This window comes from Leuciscus leuciscus (genome assembly GCF_965113295.1).
Source record: "Leuciscus leuciscus genome assembly, chromosome: 21".
Lineage (NCBI taxonomy): Eukaryota > Metazoa > Chordata > Actinopteri > Cypriniformes > Leuciscidae > Leuciscus > Leuciscus leuciscus.
Genome location: NC_138745.1, coordinates 20309447 through 20334781, shown reverse-complemented (window position 1 = coordinate 20334781; position 25335 = coordinate 20309447). Strand labels below are relative to the sequence as shown.

At 37.7% G+C, this 25335-nt stretch overlaps 2 protein-coding genes across 4 annotated transcripts in view; one reads left to right on the top strand and one right to left on the bottom strand.

The window, feature by feature from the left end:
• On the top strand, positions 1–14033 carry kctd17 (potassium channel tetramerization domain containing 17). 3 transcript variants are annotated; one of them, XM_082151141.1, is made up of 7 exons: positions 4–952; positions 6355–6463; positions 7143–7234; positions 7542–7688; positions 8740–8865; positions 9162–9281; positions 10464–14033. In XM_082151141.1, the coding sequence occupies exons 1-6, from the start codon at positions 467–469 to the stop codon at positions 9255–9257; spliced, it is 1056 nt and encodes a 351-aa protein (XP_082007267.1). In that variant the 5' UTR covers positions 4–466; the 3' UTR covers positions 9258–9281; positions 10464–14033. The 3 variants fall into 3 exon arrangements, with proteins under 3 accessions (XP_082007269.1, XP_082007267.1, XP_082007268.1); XM_082151142.1 differs by having other exon boundaries at positions 20–952; positions 7542–7640; XM_082151143.1 differs by lacking the exon at positions 9162–9281 and having other exon boundaries at positions 1–952.
• Positions 10182–25335, bottom strand: part of gucy2cb (guanylate cyclase 2Cb) — a 39303-nt gene continuing 24149 nt past the window's right edge. Inside the window, exons 22-27 of the mRNA XM_082151115.1 lie at positions 20112–20304; positions 19848–20022; positions 15419–15517; positions 14943–15037; positions 14629–14705; positions 10182–14518 (exon numbers count right to left, since the gene is read on the bottom strand). Of these exons, the coding sequence (XP_082007241.1) occupies positions 14320–14518; positions 14629–14705; positions 14943–15037; positions 15419–15517; positions 19848–20022; positions 20112–20304 (838 nt within the window). The 3' untranslated portion in view covers positions 10182–14319. The remainder of the gene's footprint in view (positions 14519–14628; positions 14706–14942; positions 15038–15418; positions 15518–19847; positions 20023–20111; positions 20305–25335) is intronic.

Here is a 25335-nt window from a genome sequence, read left to right as displayed (position 1 = left end):
GTGAATTGTTGGTAGTTATAGCCTATAGGCCTACCCATATGATCAAAAATGATGAAACCATTATAAAAAGGCATAAACATAAACTAGGCATTAATGCCCCCTAATCCACTCATATTCACAGTGGTCGTTCATATTGGTTTTCATGGCCACTTTAAAAAATATTTTGCTATAGGCTCGTTAAAAATATATATTATCAGCATAACAAATAGAGTGAAACATTATTTGATTTGTCCCACTCGAGCTGCATGAACTCGAAATGCAAGTCAAACTTAACTAACGTCCAACAATCTTAAATATTTTGTAAGAATGCAGAATCTTAAATATGCATAGCTGCTAATGCCCAAATACATTCCTCATTCTAGAATCTGCACTGGTTTCTGCGTCAAAAGTGCATCAACTGGCAAGTGGGCGGGGCGAACACAACGCAGGATACGAGCCAATCAACTGCCGCGCTTTTTCTACTTCTATGACACAAAAAAAAAAAAAAAAAAAAAACAGTAGCACGCCGCTTCACCGTGGGAGACAGAACGGCATCCGAACAGCATCCGAGCCTCACCGACAGTCCGCACCAGACCAGCCTCAGTGTAGTACCCTAATGGCAACGGAGGACAAAGGAAAAACGGCGGCGCCCCAGGCTTTACCGGAAACGGGATCCCTTTCAGCAACAACACACGGCAATCTAAACAATAATAACAACAACAATAACAACAACAAAGACAACGAGGGAAGCGAAGGAGCCACAACAGCCACGGCTACTGCTGTTGAATCCAGTGGGTCTGAAAATATCATAGGAAACGGTTCAGCTGTTAATACCACCGGAGGCAGTAACGGCAAATGGGTCCGTCTCAACGTCGGCGGGACGGTGTTTCTAACGACACGACAAACGCTGCTAAAGGAACAAACTTCATTTCTGTACCGACTGTGCCAGCAGCAAGACTTACATTCGGACACGGTAAGACAGCAGTGAGTGATGTTAATGTATGAGTCTGTGATCCAGGGCGCTGAGGTGTATTAATGATGCGACGGGGGTCTTCAGTCAGATGGATGTGCGCGTGCTACGCTGATTATTAATGCAGACCCCCAGTGTTTGTGCATTACAGCGTCAACGCAGTTATTGACCAGTAAAATACACATTTTACTGCACGATTCATTTATCACATAATGTGATCCACCTGAAGCTGATTTTGTGTAGAGGGAAGTCCTCTTGATGGGGTGATGGCCATATCATCAGCACATCCTAAATTTATAGGAGTGAAGCTCATTAAATCATATCTTGGATGTAAATAATGAAGCTTCTTTTATTATTATTCATTATTATGACAAGTAGCCACATTTTTTATTGTATTTTATTTTATTGATACTCATTGCATTGTGGTCAAAACTGGGCTTTTTTTTTTTTTGGCAAAGTTTTGGACAGCATAGTGGTCAACTATCTGTTGTTTTTATTGTGCTTTATAAAAATTTTTTTATTTGATTTGAATATGGTTAAGACAGGCCTACTCCTTGTTAAATGACCCAAGGGAAATGAGGCCTAAGGTAATCCAAACAAAGCATCCCTATCTTATAGAACTGATTTGTCAGAATGTAAAGCACATGGCAGGAGTTCCAGTGGGACCAGAGCAAATATCACCTTATGCAAACCCTTTAATGAAGCGCAGGCCTTATTATCACTGACCCGCTGCAATTAAATGTTTTCTTCTGGCAGCGAAGGTTAATATATAATTTCCTGTTGGCAGATGTCTTTATGTGTCTGCTTGGAAGGCCGAAATCTAATAAAACTGGATGTAATTCTAGTTGGATGCCAAATATAATTTTTTTAGTATTTCCAATAGCACTTGATAGAAACACTTGTAACATGACCACATGCAGTATGGGACCTACAATAATACCTACAACCTGCACTATATGGTACCTACTTCAGTATACATTTTAAACACATGACAATCAGTGATTGAGATTGAAAGCCAATGGATGGGGAATATGAAATCTCTGGATGATTTTGAATTGTATTGGCTTTTTGGCATGTATACAAATGCATGTTTTTAACATGGTTCCATATGTCTTCCCATGGGTCATCATCTATGGTATAGTTTACAGTATGGTGAATTCAGGTTGATTGGGACACTTTTTCCAATTCCTCTCAATAGCAAAAGTGTCCCAATCACCCTGAACTCACCCCTATGTATTTTTGCTTTTTTCCGCTTTACAGTAATGCGTATTGTTTTTAAATTTATCGTAATTTATGGTTAGTTATCCGTAGTTAGTTATCATATCAAATTTAATGTTAGTTATGAAAATATTGTCAAAAAAGGCAAATAATAATAATTGTTCCGAAATTTATTTTCTTTAGGCTTCATTGTCTTTTTAAGAAAGTATAATTTCTCAATTTCTGTCTTTTGGTTTTGGGGTGAAATATGGTGAGATTCACCGATATAAATGTAAATGCGTGTTATATGTATGTTATTTAATGTGTCTTTTAATCTTAAGGCATACTAAAAGTAGGCTATTTGACTTAACAGATGGTACTCTGCCTTCACAGTATCCACCCCCTCCCAAGCTATCCTCTTATATTCCCTCTTATTCCACACATCCGCACAGTGAGTGACGAGGCACAGACGATCACTCATCACAGCTCAGTTATTACTGGCCGCTGTGGTGTTGTGTGCTCTCTCACTGCTCATGTCACTCTTCTAATGAGATTAAAGTCATGGCACCTTGACGATTCCCAGCCCTCTGCACTAAAATATCTATGGAGGCTTCTCTGTTCTATTCTTGGATTGCTCTGTTCTTCATTGCTAGTTTACATATGCATTTTTCCCTTTCAAAGAGTTTGGGAGTATAGTGTTTTTTTTATATTTTAAAGAATGTTGGTAGCCAAACAGTTTCGGTTCCCAATGACGTCCATTGTTTGTTTGTTTTTGTCCATACAATGGACGTCAATGGGAAGCGAAACTGTTTGGCTACCAACACTCATAGAATTGTCATTTTTGGGTGAACTATCCCTTTAAGATGTATTTTATCCTTTATGTCATGAGGAGGTATTGACTGTCTATTATTATAGTAAATATTATTAGCTAGTTTCTCAACATCTTGAGTGAATGTGCTTTTAACATGAGCCAGAATTGGTTCTGTTAAAAATTGTTAATATGGCTTTCTTATTGCATGCTGTGATGCTTTATGTGTCACCAGTTATTATGCAGTTCTGTTTTGAAATTAATAAGCTCTTTGTTTGCCTACCAGGTATTTCCCATGGGATGCAGCTAGTTCCCTATCGGGACGTGGTTCTTATACTTCCTTGTGCAACTGCAGAGTTAAACGTTAACGCAAGATGAGCGTGGACAGATAGCAAACTTGTTTGATTTGAATTCTGTGTTTAAGGCATATACAGTAGTATTGTGTGTAAAATCCCCTGTGTTCGTTCTCGTGTTCTTGTGAAATCCCGAGCGGGCCAACAGCTTGTCTCTTCTGACTCGCTGCAGAAGTCATGCGCAGGTGTTGTCATGCCTTCTGCTGTCAAGTCTAGTCATGTGTACTGTGTGGCTGTCTTCTGCACTTGCTGGTTCGAAAATGGGATTTGTGTACGTGTGTGTGTTTGCTCATCGTGTAAATTAAGTTCTGTGCTACTATTATCTTGTGAGATTTTGTGCTGCTAATGGAAATATTTGTTAATGCTTTTTGAAACCCCGTATGTGATAATTAGTTTGTTGTCTATGAATGTTGTTCATGTCCATGTTGTCAATCTGTTAATTGAAACAGATTAACTGATTGTAATGAATGATTGTAAGGTGAATTAAGAACATTTACAAGGAATAAATATTTCATACTGGCTAGTGCTGGGAGGTACACCGGTTCATCCGTAATACTGGTTTCAATTTCGCATACGATACGTATTTTTCAAATACCGCCATACCGGCGGTGTGTAGCTGAAACAATTGCTGCTGCTGCATATATCCAAATGGCCACAAAGAGCACTATGTAAAGTGTTTTGAGTAGGGTTGGGAGTTAAAAATCGATTCCAATTCTGGAATCGGATAGTTTATTTAAATTATTACAATTTCGATTCCACTTATCGATTCCTGTGTGTGCATTTTAATGTGATTTCAAACCATTTTCAAGCACAAGAAGATGCAAAGAGAACTCAATTCGGCACTCGCACACTAAAGGCCAATTTATACTTCTGCGTCGGGTGCGCGTAGAAGGTACGGCGTAGCATACGCATTGACGTGTACCATACGTCGTACCCTTCGCCGTACCCTGACGCGCACCTCCTCAAAAATGTAACTACGCGACGCGGACCGCAAGATCTGTGATTGGTCGGCTGGATAGCATCGCGTTTCCTCCTACGCATTTCCGGAATGATCTTCTGCACTCTGCACCGCCCGCCCGCCATTTTTAAATTCCGAAGATCAGTGAAGAGCCATGGAAATAGACCAAGTGACCGAGAGATTGCTTGAAGAAGTGCGGAAATACAGCCATCTGTATGACTCCTTCAGTCGCCATTGCTCGTAGAAACCTAAACTCAAAACAGCTGCGAGGAATGTAAACACAGTGGAACTGGAACATTAAAACCCACCCGCGCCAACTAGCGTTTCGGCGGTATAACTGCAGAGCAACACAGACATTCGCAGAAGTATAAATGCTCACGACGGCGTCGCCTACGTGCGTAGCCTACGACGTACACTACGGCGTACACTCAACGCAGAAGTATAAATTGGCCTTAAGAGCCGCATCTCATTTAGTGCACGGATACCAAATTGAGTTCTCTATCGCGTCTTCTTGCGCTTGAACTCACAAATGCACACGAAATTATGTCAAATTATCCTCGTAAAAAACGCATTTGGAACAGTATATTGGATCCTGCATAAAAGCTTAAAGTGACCGCAGCCTAATAAACCTGCTGCCGTCTGTGTCATTACTGTTAATCAAAGAACAAAAGAAAAAGAAAATCACTCTCTGATCTTGACTGAATAACTTTTGTAATTTGTAAGTAATAAGGATTAATCAATATTTTATTTATAAAAAGAAAACGCTTTTTACATTTGATTTCAATTTCTGAACTTTGTTCAGTTGTATTTATTTGTGCTATTACTAATTAGTTTATTTGTTCTTATTTTATTGCTGTTAACTTGTCTTTAATAATGTTTGAAATTAGCTGTGGTTTTGTGGTGTTCTTTAGGCTGCTGATTTTTGTTCATGGAAATCAGCAGCGCAAAATGTTTTGCAAAAAACACAAAAAACAATAAGAAACATGTTTGATATAAATGTTTGACTAAATGTTTTTACCTTACTGCAATTGAAACTTGCAGTGCCCAACCCTAGTTTTGAGAGGGGACCACTACTAACTGAAAAAACAGTTTTACTAATGGTTATAGCTTTATAACACAACAATAAATAACCCACATAACTAACTCTCTTTTAACGTAATACCATGTAGAGCCCTATGATTTCTGCGATGCAGATGGAAGAATCACACAATCCAGTCACAAATGGAACTTACTGAATAAAGCAGAATATCACCAAAATTGTGCAATTTTTGTACGAATAAATCAAAAGAAGGTCTGTACAATGAATCAAATCTAGCTTGTTGTGTAGGTGTGTTGTTCAAGTCCATGTTGTGAATCTGCAGTGTTATCTCATTTATGCCCTCTGCTTTCTCTATTATAGTGCTTTTATAACCTTGCAGTGCCGCAATTTAGTCTTGAGCCTTCTGTTACGCCAACATCTTCCTCTTTCTTTTTACCTCCTTCACCCTAATGTGCTTCTATGCACTCCCTTGTTCTCTTATTCCTCTTTGTGCCTTTTGAGTGCTCTTTCCCTGGGCTCAGTTGTGTAATGTTCTCTGTAGGGCATGTTGTACTAGGGTATGATGTAGCCTATATGGTTCCCTGCTCCGTAGGTCCTGTCTCGATAGAGCTGCGCTGAGCTCCTAGAGTAATTCATTGCAAAGAGGAGACCCTTAGCCATTCTGGTACAATGACCGTGGCCATGCTAATGTGACCTCTGTTCACTGCCACTTTCTGCATGCCCTTTCCTTTAATGTTCATCCTCTCTTGTGCCAAGTCACATTTTATTCCCTGAGGTGATGTACTGTTCTGTGCATCATGTACTGCAGTTAAACAGCTTCAGCACAGAGTCAGTCACATTTACATCGGGAGTAGTTGCCACATTATTAAACGTTAGCAAGTTAACATCTAATATTGGTAAAATATTATATACATCATTAATCAATATTATTTTATTATATTTTATGTTACATATTTAATGATATTGTACTTATACAAGTAAATCCCACATTATTAAACATCTAATTGTATTTAATTATTAAACTGAGAGACCTGTGATGTGTTTGTGTAGGATGAAACTGGCGCTTATGTGATTGACCGAGATCCCACCTATTTTGGTCCCATACTCAACTATCTGCGACATGGGAAGCTGGTTTATAACAAGGAGTTGGCAGAAGAAGGTCTGTTCATTTATTCTCAGAACTGTTGTCACTTGTCAGACTATGCATTTTCAAATTTATTGTAATACCATTTTAATATTATAATAATAATATATTTTAAAATCAACACATAACTATTGATGCATTGGTACTATATGATTATCACCCAGTATTAGATATCTTTTTTATTTATCGATATTATTCAGTTGTGCTATTTTAGTATTATTGTCATATTATAGTATGTATTAATATTTTTGAATTCAGTTAAATTCACATTTATTTGTATAGCGCTTTTCACAATGCATATTGTTTCAACGCAGCTTTACAGAAAATGCATGTTTACATTACAATTTTTATATTTTTTATTTTTCATTACAATTTTAGTTCTGATTTTGTCTCTTTTTATGAACAATGTTAGTTAACTGAGTCGATTTTGGATATTTAATTGTATATGGTAATTTCCCCTTTTTTTTACATTTAGATTGTTTTTCATCTTAAAGTTAATATTTAAAAACTCTAATATAATAGCACTGTTAAATGTAATCTTGCCTTTATTTACTTGCAGCATTTACAACGATTCATTTTAGTTTTAGGTGTTTAATTTGTCATTTATTTATCATTTCAATATCGGTGCATATCTAGTCAAAACAGCACATAAAACTGTATGAAAATGTAAAATGAAGTGTGTCTGTGCCGTCAGGTGTCTTGGAGGAGGCAGAGTTCTACAACATCACACCGCTGATTAAATTAATCAAAGAGAGGATTCTTGAGCGAGACTCCAAGGCTACACAGGTACTGAACAGGGTGTTTTATCATGCCTCCCATGTAGCTTCAGTTTCTGGAAATATAGGCTATTGCTTTTTTTCATTTAGTATCCAGTTTTCAGCTTCATCACCTTCTCAGCACTATATTTCTGTCCGTCTCAGTTTCTACTGTACATTTGTGACTATATTTGCGTGCTTATGCAACAGCCGTCAGTTTCCCACCCACTTTCGCTCTTCTTTCCATACTCGCCTTTTGGCATTCTCCTCCACTACCCACCACATTTCTTTTTTTATTCTTCACCAGTCTTCACCCTCTCCTTCTGTCTCTCATACAGCAGGTACCACCAAAGCACGTGTATCGGGTGTTGCAGTGTCAGGAAGAGGAACTGACCCAGATGGTGTCCACCATGTCGGACGGCTGGAAGTTTGAGCAGGTCAGCGTGCGCGCCTGCCGAAAACCCCGCCCCGGACTGCTCTGGACTGTGGGTTGGACTGACACTGAGTTGATTTCCCTTCCCCGATCCTAATTTTCCCAGTGTCCAATTCTCCCCTCAGATTCAGAGTCCAGTAGCATAGCTAAAGTGTGAAATTAAACTTTTGCCATTTGTGTCCATCTGGATTTTACGTGGTCAGTTGCACCAAAACCTCTTTATCATTATGTGTTGTTGAAAAATGACAAACTATATGATCTTCCAGCTTTGTCGGTATGTAGTTTTGCACATCCCTAATGATATTTTACACATTCGGAAAGTGGAAATCTGCATATTCTAACAAAATAAGAGTGATTTAGGGTCCACCATACACCAATAAGATACGTTTCTTAAAGGAATAGTTCAACCAAAAATGAACATTCTGTCATTATTTTCTTAACCCTCATTTCATTCCAAACCTGTATTCTTTCTGTAAAAACACAAAAGAAGATATTTTGAAGAACATTGGTAACCAAACAACATTGGTGCCTATTGACTTCCATTGTGTAGACATATATATATATATATATATTTGAGGAAAAAATTGCTCCACACAAGAAAGAAAGCCATACAGGTTTGGAATGACATGAGGGTGAGTAAATGATTATTGGGTGAACTATCCCTTTAAAATACCAAATTAGAAAGCAATGCTCATGGTGTGAAACACTAAAAAACAATGCAAGACATGAGCAACAATTCAATTCAATGCAACATTCAAAATCATCCATCTGCATGTGTACATAAACCAACATTTAAAAAAAATTTGGTTCAACATAAAAAAAAAACTAAAAAACAAGGCTAAATATCTATTACCCTATATTGCACGTATATGCGATCCATAAAGCACAACACACTATCAGCATGCCAACTTGACTAGTTGACCAACCTAAACTATCTCTAATGAATGTAATGAAGAAGTTTTTGGTACAGCTGACTAGGCATTTGATCCATCTTGATGTTTTCCTTCATGGTCCTCTCCCCTTTCCTCAAATCTCAAGTACCTGTCATGAAGAAAAACCTTCTCTCTATCTCTCTCTTTCTTGGCTGTTCTTTGCTTTTCAAGATGGTGAACATAGGCTCATCTTACAGCTATGGAACAGAGGACCAGGCTGAATTTCTGTGTGTGGTGTCAAAAGAGCTGCACACCTCGGGTGGGGGTTTGGGGACGGAGCAGAGCCACAAGACTAAGGTTGGAGAACCTGCAGACACATACATACACGAGTAACGGCTCATCGTTTTTGATCGTGCCATCTCACAAACACCGTAAAGCACAGTTCCACTCACACATTCCTCAAAAACATGCTTACGACCTACAAAATCTGCTTCTTTTCATCTCATTTCACATCAATAGCCTTGAGATCCTCCCACACCTACTCTTCACAAATTCATAAATCTTTTTCATTTTTTTTTTGGTATGCCATCATCTGTCGTGCTGCGATCCCACCGGTTTCTGTTCACCCTGTTGTCCACTCATAACACAACTAGACCTCGGACACACAGGAGGAAGATGGAGCGAGGAAGGAGGAGGAGGAGGAAGTGGGAGAAAGAAATGCCACCCCCAATGAGTGGATTAGAGATTAGCAGAAACTTATGTCAAAGGAATTGGTGAGGAAATGCTGTCATGTTGGTTGTATTAGTGGTAGATGTACAAAATTCTATCAGTCTGAGGGTTTTGGTAAATTGCATTTCAGTGCACCAAATAAGACGAGCACAAAGAAACAACAATAAATCTATATTAGTTTGTTTGGCTGTGTAAATAGTCCTATGATACAAGGTTGTATGAGGAGGATTTATCCAACTAGTTTTACTTGCCTTTTATGAGCACAGTGCAATGAAATGCAATAGCCTTTACCTCCTTGCAACTCCCAAGCATGAATTTCCCTCGTAAGAATATATTTCCTATGTAAACACAATTCACAATTGTCCAGACAAACTATTGTGCGGTACTGAACTTTGAATATAAACTTGGATACATATATCTTAAAAATTTGATTTTTTAGCACAGGTCACTAGACCAGAAATGGCGAACGAATGACTCAACCGAATGACTTCAATATTTAGCACAGCGTCTGTTCCATAAACTGCCATTGAGTCATTGCCATCTCCACCCATATCCACATCTCCAGTAAAAATGATCTTTGTATTTGTCATAATTACATGAAACATACAAGGAGGCATATTTCTCACTCTACACTATCCATATCCAAAGTTACTAGTAATTCTGTATTTCTGTAGTTATACACTACTGTTCAAAAGTTACGGGGTCTGTAATATTTTTTCAATGTTTTTGAAAGAAACAAAACTCTTTTGCTCACCCTCAGGCTAAATGTATTTGATCAGAAATACACTGAAACAGTAATATTGCGAAATATTACAATCTAAAGCGATTGTTTTCGTAATATATTTTAAAATGTAATTACAGAATTTTCAGCATCTCGTCTTCAGTGTCACATGATCCTTCAGAAATCATTCTAATATGTTGATTTGCTGCTCAAGTAACATTTCTTATTATTATCAATGTTTAAAACCATTGTGCTGCTTAATATATTTGTGGAAATTGATACATTTGTTATCAGGATTCTTTGAAGAATAAGGTTCAAAGAGCATAAAAGACCCCAAAAATTCTTCTGTAATATTATAAATGTCGCTGCCTTTAACTTTTGATCAAATTAATGCATCCTTGCAGAAAAAAAGTAAAAATTTCTTCCAAAGAAATCATACTGACCCCAAACTTTTGAACAGTAGTGTATTTCTGTGACTATAATATATTTTCCAACTCTTTTGCAGCTGTTCCAGATCCATGGGTCCCGGATGTAGGATACAAAGAATTTTATTTTTCTAGATATCCATTTTTTTTTCATGTGCTCATGATGCTGTTTTTATAGCCATACTTTTTTAGATTTGTTGACTCGAATAACGGGTATTAGCGGGAGACTTCACAACCAGCAGCAAAAAAATTGAATTGAAATCCTAAAAGCAAAAGGCACCTGAGGTATTAAGAAAAGATCACAATTACTATCTTAGTACATGGCCTGTTACCAAAGAGCAACATAGTTATAGGATACTATAGTAATTTAAGTAAATATAATGCATTTAAACAATAACTAAAAGACTTAAAGGGTAACTATCGCCAAAATGCAACCTAGGGTCTTTTTGTGAATCTACCCGAGGAAAACTTTTGTTTAAAAGAACAATTAGAATGGAAAGGCCACTTTTAAGTTTGACCGTATTTTCGTTTTCGGTCAAATTGCCTTTTGAATGGGAGTGCTAGGGGCACGACTATGATAGCATCAAAAATCGCTATTTTGAAACACTAAGATCGCTCGACACAACATGAAACTTTGCTCGAAGTATCACCAGGGGCTCTACACATGAACTCGAGAACATTGTTTGTGTACACAGAGTTTACTAAAAAGAAAGGTTTTGAACAACTCACTGTAGCTGTGTCCTCCGGCATTTTGACAGTCAAAAATAGTCAATCTCCGAATGTGAATGAACTGACTCTGAATTTTAGTATTGCTTCTCATATGAGCATCCTTTTCAAATACAAGGTCAATATTGATTTATCACTAACGTCAAAACAACAAGTTATCCGTGAATTTATATGGAACTAAGCTTTAGGAGCTTTCCATCTTAACTCTACTCCCTGTTACGTTGCATTCGGAGATCGACTATTTTTGACTGTCAAAAATAGCCTCCGGTAGATTAACAAAAAGACCCTAGGTTGCATTTTGGCGAGAGTTACCCTTTAAGGGTTACCCTGTTCACACCAAGAAAGATAACTATATTAGCATCGTTCGGAGATCAGCTTGTCTGTCACTTTAAATGCTCGAGCTCGTTACAGCTGGATGGATTCTGATTGGCTGTCGTTCATCAGCTGGATAAAATCTTTTTGAAAGTGATTCCAACAATATCGTTTGACTGTGCTGTTATCGTTATAGCTGTGGTGTGAACTCTGCTATTCTTTAATATTGAGAACGATTTATAGAACCATATCTTTATAGTTATCGTCCTTGGTCTGAACGGGCCTTTAGTCTGGCTTAGTCAGGATAGACATTGTAATCAATGATGGAAAGACTGTGTGGATATGAGACTGTAATCAGTTATTTAGTATTTAGTGTTTAGGTTTTGCACATTTGCTATAGCAGAAGAAGGGCGGCTCTGCTACAGACACGGGTCATGTCCTGTTCCATCTAGCATCAGTTGTGGGTAAATTGCCAGCAGTGTCACCCTGGCAGACCACCAGCAGTGCACTTTACCCCCATTTACAGTCTGTTGAAGTTCATTTTGATAGTCGTTGGCGCCGGCTAAAAGGTCAGGGTGTCATTAGAGGTCACTGGGATATTACACAGGGCTCGGGAGAGTTCTGGTTGTGTTTGTACGCTGTACATGGATTTTTAATAGGTCCGGGGCACAGTTTACTTACAATGAAGTTAGTTTTGTTCATTCAGCTAATGTGCTGCATTATGATACGGTGTCACTTGTTAATGTGTTTGTGTGAAGGATAGATTTCTTTTAAAGGAACAAGTCTGGCAATCAAAATCGTTCCAATCAACATGCCTCAATTCAACAAATTATCAAGCACCTTTTGCTCTCTTTAGCCTAGAGCCGTGCAAATTAGCTTTCTTTGGGATTTTTATGTGCTGTGGGCTGATTTGCATGCCTAAGCTCTTAGCTTGTTAAATATGCTGTAGTTTTGCACAAATTTGAATAGATACAGTGCCCCTAAAACACATTTGGATGTTTAAGCCATGTTAAAAGTGCATAAATGTCATCGCGTTACGTGACAGAATAGCAAACCAAGCACTTAACCAAAAATACTTTTTTTAAAGCACACTTTTCAAGCAAAACATTTCACAGGAAAATGTTTGATAGGTTTTTGTGGTCATTCTGATAGAACACTCAACACTCACTAAAAGTAGCGCAGAGACCAGTTGATTAAAAGTAATTGGGGGAAAAATTCAATTTCAGGCTTCATTTGTTTGGAGATGCCCCATATTCTCTATTTAATGCAGTCAAACCATTTTCGTGACTTAAGTGTTCAGATACTTTTTGGGGCCACTGTATATTTAGATTTTTTTTTTTCGTTGTCATGTTTGATGACAGCATTATCGGTCAATGCTGACTTGAAATTGTGTTTTTTTTTGTAAACAAACATTCAATTAGTTTGTAATAGCAACATGACCTATTATTATTATTATTATATTTATACAGAGGAAAGAGGCATTTGTAAACACAGTTTTGTAGCTCAGTGTGTTACTGGGTCAATCAATTCTTATTCTGTCCCCATTAGCTGCTGCTATGTTCTAAAACTGTGAGCATAATAACAGTCCTTGTGTCTAGACAGAGAATAGTGAATTATATGAAACAGAGGAGATATCATAAATTCCATCAACGTGTGTAGATGCAACTGATGTAGAAGCAGCAGAAGTTTTAAAACGACACATATATTAGCATGTCAGTTCAGTACAGTATAATAATCTCTTTAAACTTCGTACTGGTGTGTTGAACAAATCTTCTCACTGCTTTGAATTTCAGAGGTATGTTTTAGTTTTCCAGTTTGATCTTTTATGTGTTATTTGCATCATTTTTTTATGGCCTTGTATTTTTTATAATCATTCTGTGCCATCCATCTGTATTTATTTTATTCTAATAAATGTCAGATTACTTGTCAGGGCACAGGTAATGTTTTGGTTTATGTTGAATTTTAGTCTGTACACACACTGTGCCCTTTTTTTTTTCTTATGTTTTTGTTTTGTTACATTTGTGTAACATTTCTCTAGTATCAAAAACATGGTCTGTGATTTTGATACTAGAGAAATGTTACCTTTTTTTTTCTTTTCTTTTTTTCTCTTTGTTATGTTTCCTTGACAATTTCTAGAATTCATATCTACATTATAGGTAGTTTGTATACCATACTTCCAATGAACTCTTACATATTATTTATTTATAAAATATGGGTTGTGGCTTTGTTTTCATGGTGTGAAAGGTAAAATTGAATTTTGTTGTTATTTATTTAGTTTTTTTTATGTACTTTAATTATTACAAATTGCATAAACAATTAGCTTTGATTCACAGCCTATTGAAAAAAAAACTCCTCAAGTTAAGAAGATGTTAAGTAATAATTACTAACGGTTTTCTTTACTTGGCGGGTTTTGTTGAAACTGGGCACAGACCCTTAGTCGTGTGTGTATGTATGCCAAAGAATATTGGATTAATTGGATTAATTAGTCTCTTCAACCAAGAGAATATCTTTTAGCACAGAAAACAATCATGAATTACTGTAGATGTCCAAGCAGCATTATTGTGTAAATAGTTATCAAAATAATTGAAATAAAGTTTCGTTTCTTTTTCAAATGTGTGTGAAGAGTTTATTATGTTTATTATTATATTATTATTTAGCTGAAAATTAAATATCTTTCCTGTAAAACAATGTTACACTCTCATGCTAAAACCTAAGCTGAGATCTACAACACTTATTAACAACTACTAATGTTAGATAATCCTATAACACTAACTATAAATGCTTCTTTTTTTATATAAATCCAAATATACAGTATTTACATTTTGCAGTGATTTCAATAGAAATCCAGTTCTGTCATCAGGCACACAAACTGTGTTAGTGTCATGTTCAGGGTTGGGGTTACAGGTATGTGCTAAGACTGTCACCGGTGGCCAGGTGGAGATACTCTGGCAGTTCTGTGCACTCCACTTCCACTTCCACTATGGGCTTCCTGTGACGTGCTGACAGGGTCTTTCTCTTCCACAAGCTGCAGGGCCGCTTCTCCAGGCACGTCTTTATCATTTCAGACAGGTCCTGCTGCAGATTCTGGAAGTTTTCCCTGCCAGGAGAACAGTTCACAATAATCTTTTTTAAAGTTCATCACAGACAAGTAATGAATTCACAGACTAGTTATTAGGAACAGTAAGGATCATAAAATGTGAAACTCACGCTGTTGGAGGCGTTGGCAGATTATAATTTTTCCCTGTAACTCCCGTCAACCAGTATGTTGTCTCTTTTCCTTTACCCTGTAGTGTATATGAAGACCAGTGCTGTTATTGTAACTAAAACTATCACAAATCATTTTCATTCAGCAAAATCAAGATAAAATCAAAAATCTAAATATTAGATCAAATCTTAAATTAAAATAAAATCTAATTCAAAATACTAATAAATGCTATAATAGTGTATATATATATATATATATAATACAAAAATAACACTGATGAGGACAGTTATCAAAAGAATGTTAGTGAAATCACTACCTTTAAGTAAGTTTCTCCTCTCTTTTCATATTCAAACTTGCAGTCTGTGCGCTGGAGAATGTTGATAGTCGACTGACTCACATGGATTCGTAGTGCTGGGGTGAGGAGATCAATATAGAATAAAATATAGATTAAACAGTTGGATTACTCACAATACTTTAGTTGGGGAAATCTAGTGATTTACAGTACCGTAAAAATTTTGGGAAAAAGTTTATAATGTTTTTAAAAGAAGTCTCTAATGCTCACCAAGGCTGCATTTATCTGACTGAAAGTACCGTAAAAAGAGCAATATTGTGAAATATTTCTTTGTTATTCCTTTGATGGCAAAGCTGAATTTTCAGCACCCATTGCTTCAGTTCGGTGTCACATGATTCTTCAGAAATCACTCTAATAGGCTGATTTGGTGCTCAAGAAACATTTCTTATTATTATCAATGTTGAACGGTAGTGTAGCTTTTGAAAGGCAGCACTACTCACGTAGACCTGTGGACTCCATACGAGATGCCGTGTTCACAGTGTCTCCAAACAGGCAGTATCTGGGCATCTTAATTCCCACTACACCAGCAGCACAGGGCCCTGTGCACATGCAACATAAAAAATACAAGCTAAGGTTATGTTCACACTTAGCGTCTTTTTTCAAACTGCCAGCGTCTGTTCTACATTATAACCCTATGGAGTGAACCGTTTTTTCAAAAAAGTCCTGAGCGCTTTTTTAGACGCCACCGCCGGCGCCTTTTTCTGCAGCTCAGAGCGTCTTTTTAAGTTGAAAAAAGTTCAACCAGAGAATGTCTAATATGGCGGCTCTGGTTCAACTTTTCTGAAGAGAACGCCTTACGTCAAGCGCCTTTTTGACAGCTGACCAATGACAAGCGAGTAGCGAGACCTGTCGTTTCCATGACAACTGTCTGTTGTGCACCCACAAACGTCTTTGTGAACCGAACCGACATTCTGCTCCCCGGTAACTTCAAAAGCCAAAAGCAAGAGCCAACTTTCTCTTTCTCGACATTTTTTGCATCACACAGCACTAGGCTACTGTTGCAGCTCTTGTTATAGCAACAAAAGACGCGCTCGGCTGCTATTTGTAACCGAACAGCTTTTTTTGCTAAAAAAACGCCGTTGTCAACTTTTTCTTGTCAAAAAAGACGTTATTTTGTATATTTTTGTATTGTTTAAAATATTTTTCCTAAGGTCTACTTCTTTTTCCACCCAAAAATTATAAATAAATTTGTGTTTTTTTTTCCAATAATTTTCCACCCTTTCTCTGACCCTTGCATTTCTCGAGTTCACACTTCGGCACAGATCTGTACAGTGACATGAATTGAGGTATGTTAAATAATCTGCTAAAGTTATTGTTGTTTAGAAATGATGCAACATTTATTATTTATAAACGATTATCTAGATAGAGCTAGGGTAGGTAGATATCAATTAATTTCTATATATCAATGGATGGGTCTATAATTTATTTCGAGAGACAAAAAGTTCTTGACAGTCAGGTTGATGTTCTGTCTGGCTCAAACTTAGCTAACCACGTGTAGGTCTAGCTGTTCCTAGTCTTCTCTACTCACTTTCAAAATTTTCAAAATTTCCTTTTGTTGCCTGTCTTTAGCTTGCGTGAGATGGCCTCTTCTGGTAAGACTCTGTTTACTTCTTGCATTAAAACATAACGTTACTTCACATGGTTTCTGGGGCAACATTACAGTAGATATTGGAAATATGTGAACTTGTTTTTTACAGTCTATGGTGTGAACACACAAAAGACACATTTATAATAGGTATATATGTATGTAAATCTCTCTAAGTAAAGAGTTGAACTGCACACTCACTCAAATATTTTGATTATTTCCAACGTCATACATGATAAAACCCACATTAAAAACTTTTCCCATATGGTTTGAATGTAGATTCTGGTTTGAGTTGTTTCTTAAAAATGAGATCTAATTATCAAATTTATATCTTAATATAATTTTTTTTGGACTAAAATCTAGGCTATGTGTGCACTTAATGTGGGTTTTATCATACTCTGTCTTTACCAAGTTCTCTTTAACTTGCATCTCATAAAGGTGTGTGTTTGCTTTAGCTACTTAAGGAAATGAAAATCTCTCTCTCTCTAAGCTTGTATAAACTATAAACACCCATCTCTTTTTTTTAACTGCATTCTAAACCAATAGTTTGTCTATGGACATGTTTTTAATGTCATTTTCAATTTTCTCTGCACAGTCCATCAGTGGCCAAAAGAAATCAAAATGGCTTGACACTTTTTCCAAAAGTGTTCCACCAACAAGTGCCTGTGCCGTTGTACTTTGAAGATCAGGAGCAAATTGATGCAATCCACACTCACCTGACATACATTCTGGGCAGCACACCCACTCACACCCACAGTGACAAGATCAAATTCACCATGGATGTCCTTTTTATTTTATTTTTATGTTTAATTTTTGTTTGTTTGTGAACAACAATATTGTCTCTCTCTTCTAAATGGCCCTTGGAATTTTAGAAAAGGGATAAATTGTGTTTGTCTTCATAAAATGCTATGTAGGATACTGTTTTGTATCTGTATGACGTCCAATAGTGAATAGTACAGCAGATATTTCATCGAGGATCCATATGATTACACAGCACTGTATGTCTAATGGGTTAAATATGATTAATATCTAAATGTAACTTTATATAAATTCACAAGTTATCACAACAATATATTTCACTCAGTCTCCTGTATATAAAAACCTACGGTGAATATAACTATTCTACAGTAGGCCATTTATCATTACTTGTCATCTGATCCATATAATGTGTATTATAATTTTTTTAATTCACAAAAACAAATAGTCTTCTATAGGCTGAGTGAAGAGAGTGAAGCCCAACTGAATATCTACAGATATTTTAATCCGTAGTGCAGATCTACACTGTAACGTTTATATTTAAATGAACAAAAACCACAAAATTGGTCAAAGTCTATGGACGGGACGGTTATTAAAGGGATAGTTCACTTTGAAATTAATTTTTGGTATGTTTTAGCTTACCTCAAGGGCATCCAAGATGTAGGTGTCTTTTTTTCCGCAGTAGTTTCAATTTTGATATTTTTAGGTCAAACCGTTCTTGTCTGTCAGTCATATAATGCAGGTCTATGGTCATTATCTCAAAATACAAGCACAGAGTCCAAATTAAAACAATTCCCCGTCGTCCAAATTAAACAATTCCCCATCGTAAGTACACATTGATGGCCTAAGACACGAAACGAGCGGTTTGTGTGAGAAAATGAACAGTATTTATATCGTTTTTACCGGGGAATTGTTTAATTTGGACGATGGGGAATTGTTTTAATTTGGACTCTGTGCTTGTGTTTTGAGATAATGACCATAGACCTGCATTATATGACTGACAGACAAGAACGGTTTGACCTAAAAATATCAAAATTGAAACTACTGCGGAAAAAAAGACACCTACATCTTGGATGCCCTTGAGGTAAGCTAAAACATACCAAAAATTAATTTCAAAGTGAACTATCCCTTTAATGTGTAAGTTTCGAGCATCGATTTAATGGTGTTATATCATAGTATATCCCCCTACTGGACGCATCAGGAACAACAGGGGCGTAAAACTGCCTGGGCCGTATATCTACGACTCCAGGTCTGCAGCCTCCCCAAATAGTAGGAAACAGCCAAGAGTGAGGAGTCGGAGGGATGCTGAAAACTGTTGAGGAATATAGGTGAGTCGGCTGCGTATGTATATATATATATATATATAACTCCTCTCGTGCTGATTGGATAGATCATTTGAACGTGTTCCACCCGAACATTGACAATAAAACATAATTTTTCCGGATATTACCTTTCATGAAGTGTGTTATATCGCCGTTTGTGAACGTTAAAGGTCTGCAAAGTTTCAAAGTTCAAAATACATGATAAATGGAATTATTGTCTGCCAAAACATAGAACCAAATCTGAACGACCTGAAACAACTCAGCAAATCCAGTCTTACTTCCTGCACAAATCCACTTTGCATGCACTTCCAAATGATGAGTAACGTTACTCGGGTTCAATTGACACCATCATTACTGTTCTTATCACTGTGTAATGTGTATACTAGTGCTGAGGAAGCCTCAGAGCTGAAATTCAGATATGGTAATAGATATTTCATTTCCAACACACGCTGTAAGCGGTAAACCAATCACAACAGACTGGGCCATCTGACCAATCAGAGCAGGGTAGGCTCGCGGAAAAGAGGGGTTTAGAGAAACTGATTCCTTTATCGAACCATTTCAGATTCTGTAAGAAAAGAGGTGATGCTGCAATGTATATTATGAGAAAATGAAAGTGTTTTACATAGATAGTAGGCAGTATATGAAAATGTATTAGCGTATGCTGTGTGGTTGATGTCCAGTGTTGCTAGCTGAGCAGAAATACATAATCGTGTTTGGCTTGGTCCCCTCAAAGTTGCGTTGGATTTTCTCCTTAGCGTAAATGTTAAGTGGCCCATCTATGGCCCATCTATCACGGTTTTAATTTTCGTAGAGTTAGTCTCTGGAGTAAAATAGGCTATAATCTGTGCGTTTACACAGCTTTTTTTTATATGGCGGGTGCGGCTCGAGTTTCACGTGCGTTCGGTCAATCAGCGAACACTAACGTCACTGGTAGTTCCTGTAGTGCTGGTTTAGACCCTACTCTGAAGTAGGAGCTAAATTAGTTCCTCCAAAAGGAGTTCCTAGAGCTAAAATCGTTCCTAGTTCCTGCGGTGCGAACACGCCAACATTCTGATACATCCGCCAATAGTTCTAGGAACTATAAAAAGGTTCCTCCGGTGCGAAAGCCCCTATTAAGAAATGCCCTCTGCAATACTTGAAAACTTTAATCTAACAGTTTATAAGGCCGCACTGTTGAGCAGAGTACAATGAATGACTGGCCGTTACCTGAATGCACACCAATGCGAATCCACACGGGCATCCCAGGGAGATGGCGCAACTGGAATGTGCCCATGAAGGCCAAGATGTCCAGTGCCATGAAGCAGATATCCATTGCATGCCTGTTCCCATTGCGTCGAGGAAGACCAGACACCACCATGTATGCATCACCAATCGTCTCTACCTGAAATAGACACACAGACACATCGCCTTGAATTACTGAGGCATTGTAAAAGCCTTCTCTATACTGGGTACTATAGTGAATTGAAATACCTTATAGACATCGTGATTGTCAAGGATGCTGTCGAAGTTTTTGTAGATGTCATTGAGCATGTCCACCACCTCCATAGGTGTGCTGAAGTGGCACAGTGTGGTGAATCCCACAATGTCACTGAAGTAGATGGTGACTTCGTCAAAGAGCTCAGGCTCCACTTTTCCTGTTTCCTTCAGAGAGCGCACAACTGGTCTGCAAAAAAAGAAAAAAAAGACAAGGGTTAATAATTTAATTACTTGGCAGTAATAATATAAATAGTAAAATTTTGTCTAAACAAAAAGAAGATGCGAAAAACAAAACAAAACAAATCTAGTTTTTAAATGCTAGAAATGCATTTATGCATCACAAAATCATAATGTACAGTATAAAAATGGATATTTATTTGAGATTTGCTAAGCTACATTTAATAGTGTTATTAAAATCAGCATGAAAAAGAAGTTGCAATAGTCTTTTCTTCCCTATTGTGATGTACAGTATATCCAAGTGAAAAGAAGAAGAAAATAAATGTATAGGAATTGATTGGATCACTGTGGTTTACTATTGCTGTGATCTAATGTGAGTAAAAGTAAACGTCATCAGAGAAGAGAAGAGAACAGAAGAGAAGAGAACAGAAGAGAAGAGAAGAGAAGAGAAGAGAAGAGAACAGAAGAGAAGAGAAGAGAAGAGAACAGAAGAGAAGAGAACAGAAGAGAAGAGAACAGAAGAGAACAGAAGAGAAGAGAAGAGAACAGAAGAGAAGAGAACAGAAGAGAAGAGAAGAGAAGAGAAGAGAACAGAAGAGAAGAGAACAGAAGAGAAGAGAAGAGAACAGAAGAGAACAGAAGAGAACAGAAGAGAAGAGAACAGAAGAGAAGAGAAGAGAACAGAAGAGAAGAGAACAGAAGAGAAGAGAACAGAAGAGAAGAGAACAGAAGAGAACAGAAGAGAAGAGAACAGAAGAGAACAGAAGAGAAGAGAACAGAAGAGAAGAGAAGAGAAGAGAACAGAAGAGAAGAGAACAGAAGAGAAGAGAAGAGAACAGAAGAGAAGAGAACAGAAGAGAAGAGAACAGAAGAGAAGAGAAGAGAAGAGAACAGAAGAGAACAGAAGAGAAGAGAACAGAAGAGAAGAGAAGAGAACAGAAGAGAAGAGAACAGAAGAGAACAGAAGAGAAGAGAACAGAAGAGAACAGAAGAGAAGAGAACAGAAGAGAAGAGAAGAGAACAGAAGAGAAGAGAAGAGAACAGAAGAGAACAGAAGAGAAGAGAAGAGAAGAGAACAGAAGAGAACAGAAGAGAAGAGAACAGAAGAGAAGAGAACAGAAGAGAAGAGAAGAGAACAGAAGAGAACAGAAGAGAAGAGAAGAGAACAGAAGAGAAGAGAACAGAACAGAAGAGAAGAGAAGAGAAGAGAAGAGAACAGAAGAGAACAGAAGAGAACAGAAGAGAAGAGAACAGAAGAGAAGAGAAGAGAAGAGAAGAGAACAGAAGAGAAGAGAACAGAAGAGAACAGAAGAGAACAGAACAGAAGAGAAGAGAAGAGAACAGAAGAGAAGAGAACAGAAGAGAAGAGAAGAGAAGAGAACAGAAGAGAACAGAAGAGAAGAGAAGAGAACAGAAGAGAAGAGAACAGAAGAGAAGAGAACAGAAGAGAACAGAAGAGAAGAGAAGAGAAGAGAACAGAAGAGAAGAGAACAGAAGGGAAGAGAAGAGAACAGAAGAGAAGAGAACAGAAGAGAAGAGAAGAGAAGAGAACAGAAGAGAACAGAAGAGAACAGAAGAGAAGAGAACAGAAGAGAAGAGAAGAGAAGAGAAGAGAACAGAAGAGAAGAGAACAGAAGAGAAGAGAAGAGAAGAGAACAGAAGAGAAGAGAAGAGAGAGAAGAGAACAGAAGAGAAGAGAAGAGAACAGAAGAGAAGAGAAGAGAAGAGAAGAGAACAGAAGAGAAGAGAACAGAAGAGAAGAGAACAGAAGAGAAGAGAAGAGAACAGAAGAGAAGAGAACAGAAGAGAAGAGAAGAGAACAGAAGAGAACGGAAGAGTACAGAAGAGAACAGAAGAGAAGAGAACAGAAGAGAAGAGAACAGAAGAGAAGAGAAGAGAAGAGAAGAGAAGAGAAGAGAAGAGAAGAGAAGAGAACAGAAGAGAAGAGAAGAGAAGAGAAGAGAACAGAACAGAAGAGAAGAGAAGAGAACAGAAGAGAAGAGAACAGAAGAGAACAGAAGAGAAGAGAAGAGAACAGAAGAGAAGAGAAGAGAAGAGAAGAGAACAGAAGAGAAGAGAACAGAAGAGAAGAGAACAGAAGAGAACAGAAGAGAAGAGAACAGAAGAGAACAGAAGAGAAGAGAACAGAAGAGAAGAGAACAGAAGAGAAGAGAAGAGAAGAGAACAGAAGAGAAGAGAACAGAAGAGAACAGAAGAGAAGAGAAGAGAACAGAAGAGAACAGAAGAGAAGAGAAGAGAAGAGAACAGAAGAGAAGAGAACAGAAGAGAACAGAAGAGAAGAGAACAGAAGAGAACAGAAGGGAAGAGAAGAGAACAGAAGAGAAGAGAACGGAAGAGAAGAGAACAGAAGAGAACAGAAGAGAAGAGAACAGAAGAGAAGAGAACAGAACAGAAGAGAAGAGAAGAGAACAGAAGAGAAGAGAAGAGAAGAGAAGAGAACAGAAGAGAAGAGAAGAGAAGAGAACAGAAGAGAAGAGAAGAGAACAGAAGAGAAGAGAACAGAAGAGAAGAGAACAGAAGAGAACAGAAGAGAAGAGAAGAGAAGAGAACAGAAGAGAAGAGAACAGAAGGGAAGAGAAGAGAACAGAAGAGAAGAGAACAGAAGAGAAGAGAAGAGAAGAGAACAGAAGAGAACAGAAGAGAACAGAAGAGAAGAGAACAGAAGAGAAGAGAAGAGAAGAGAAGAGAACAGAAGAGAAGAGAACAGAAGAGAAGAGAAGAGAAGAGAACAGAAGAGAAGAGAACAGAAGAGAAGAGAAGAGAAGAGAACAGAAGAGAAGAGAACAGAAGAGAAGAGAAGAGAAGAGAAGAGAACAGAAGAGAAGAGAACAGAAGAGAAGAGAAGAGAACAGAAGCAGAAGAGAAGAGAACAGAAGAGAACAGAAGAGAAGAGAACAGAAGAGAAGAGAACAGAAGAGAAGAGAAGAGAAGAGAACAGAAGAGAAGAGAACAGAAGAGAACAGAAGAGAAGAGAACAGAAGAGAACAGAAGGGAAGAGAAGAGAACAGAAGAGAAGAGAACGGAAGAGAAGAGAACAGAAGAGAACAGAAGAGAAGAGAACAGAAGAGAAGAGAACAGAACAGAAGAGAAGAGAAGAGAAGAGAACAGAAGAGAAGAGAACAGAAGAGAACAGAAGAGAAGAGAACAGAAGAGAACAGAAGGGAAGAGAAGAGAACAGAAGAGAAGAGAACGGAAGAGAAGAGAACAGAAGAGAACAGAAGAGAAGAGAACAGAAGAGAAGAGAACAGAACAGAAGAGAAGAGAACAGAAGAGAAGAGAACAGAAGAGAAGAGAACAGAAGAGAACAGAAGAGAAGAGAACAGAAGAGAAGAGAAGAGAACAGAAGAGAAGAGAAGAGAACAGAAGAGAACAGAAGAGAAGAGAAGAGAACAGAAGAGAAGAGAACAGAAGAGAAGAGAACAGAAGAGAAGAGAAGAGAAGAGAACAGAAGAGAACAGAAGAGAAGAGAAGAGAACAGAAGAGAACAGAAGAGAAGAGAACAGAAGAGAAGAGAAGAGAACAGAAGAGAAGAGAACAGAAGAGAAGAGAAGAGAAGAGAACAGAAGAGAAGAGAAGAGAACAGAAGAGAACAGAACAGAAGAGAAGAGAAGAGAAGAGAACAGAAGAGAAGAGAACAGAAGAGAACAGAAGAGAAGAGAACAGAAGAGAACAGAAGGGAAGAGAAGAGAACAGAAGAGAAGAGAACGGAAGAGAAGAGAACAGAAGAGAACAGAAGAGAAGAGAACAGAAGAGAAGAGAACAGAACAGAAGAGAAGAGAAGAGAACAGAAGAGAAGAGAACAGAAGAGAAGAGAACAGAAGAGAAGAGAACAGAAGAGAAGAGAAGAGAAGAGAACAGAAGAGAACAGAAGAGAAGAGAAGAGAACAGAAGAGAAGAGAACAGAAGAGAAGAGAACAGAAGAGAAGAGAAGAGAACAGAAGAGAACAGAAGAGAAGAGAAGAGAACAGAAGAGAACAGAAGAGAAGAGAACAGAAGAGAAGAGAAGAGAACAGAAGAGAAGAGAACAGAAGAGAAGAGAAGAGAACAGAAGAGAAGAGAAGAGAACAGAAGAGAACAGAAGAGAAGAGAACAGAAGAGAAGAGAAGAGAAGAGAACAGAACAGAAGAGAACAGAAGAGAAGAGAACAGAAGAGAACAGAAGAGAACAGAAGAGAAGAGAAGAGAACAGAAGAGAAGAGAACAGAAGAGAAGAGAAGAGAAGAGAACAGAAGAGAACAGAAGAGAACAGAAGAGAAGAGAACAGAAGAGAAGAGAAGAGAACAGAAAAGAGAACAGAAGAGAAGAGAACAGAAGAGAACAGAAGAGAAGAGAAGAGAACAGAAGAGAAGAGAACAGAAGAGAAGAGATGAGAACAGAAGAGAAGAGAACAGAAGAGAAGAGAAGAGAAGAGAACAGAAGAGAACAGAAGAGAAGAGAACAGAAGAGAAGAGAACAGAAGGGAAGAGAAGAGAACAGAAGAGAAGAGAACAGAAGAGAAGAGAACAGAAGAGAAGAGAAGAGAACAGAAGAGAACAGAAGAGAAGAGAACAGAACAGAAGAGAAGAGAAGAGAAGAGAAGAGAACAGAAGAGAAGAGAACAGAAGAGAAGAGAAGAGAACAGAAGAGAAGAGAACAGAAGAGAAGAGAAGAGAAGAGAAGAGAAGAGAACAGAAGAGAACAGAAGAGAAGAGAAGAGAAGAGAAGAGAACAGAAGAGAAGAGAACAGAAGAGAACAGAACAGAAGAGAACAGAAGAGAACAGAAGAGAACAGAAGAGAAGAGAAGAGAACAGAAGAGAAGAGAAGAGAAGAGAAGAGAACAGAAGAGAACAGAACAGAAGAGAAGAGAACAGAAGAGAAGAGAACAGAAGAGAACAGAAGAGAAGAGAACAGAAGAGAAGAGAAGAGAAGAGAACAGAAGAGAAGAGAAGAGAACAGAAGAGAAGAGAAGAGAAGAGAACAGAAGAGAAGAGAAGAGAAGAGAACAGAAGAGAAGAGAAGAAAAGAGAACAGAAGAGAAGAG

Bases quoted from the DNA above. Each gene is read 5' to 3' on its own strand.
- kctd17 (XM_082151141.1), top strand. From the start codon at position 467: ATGACACAAAAAAAAAAAAAAAAAAAAAACAGTAGCACGCCGCTTCAC. The intron at 6,464-7,142 runs GTCTGTTCATTT...CTGTGCCGTCAG, and splicing joins CAAGGAGTTGGCAGAAGAAG to GTGTCTTGGAGGAGGCAGAG. The intron at 8,866-9,161 runs GTTGGAGAACCT...TAACACAACTAG, and splicing joins AGCAGAGCCACAAGACTAAG to ACCTCGGACACACAGGAGGA.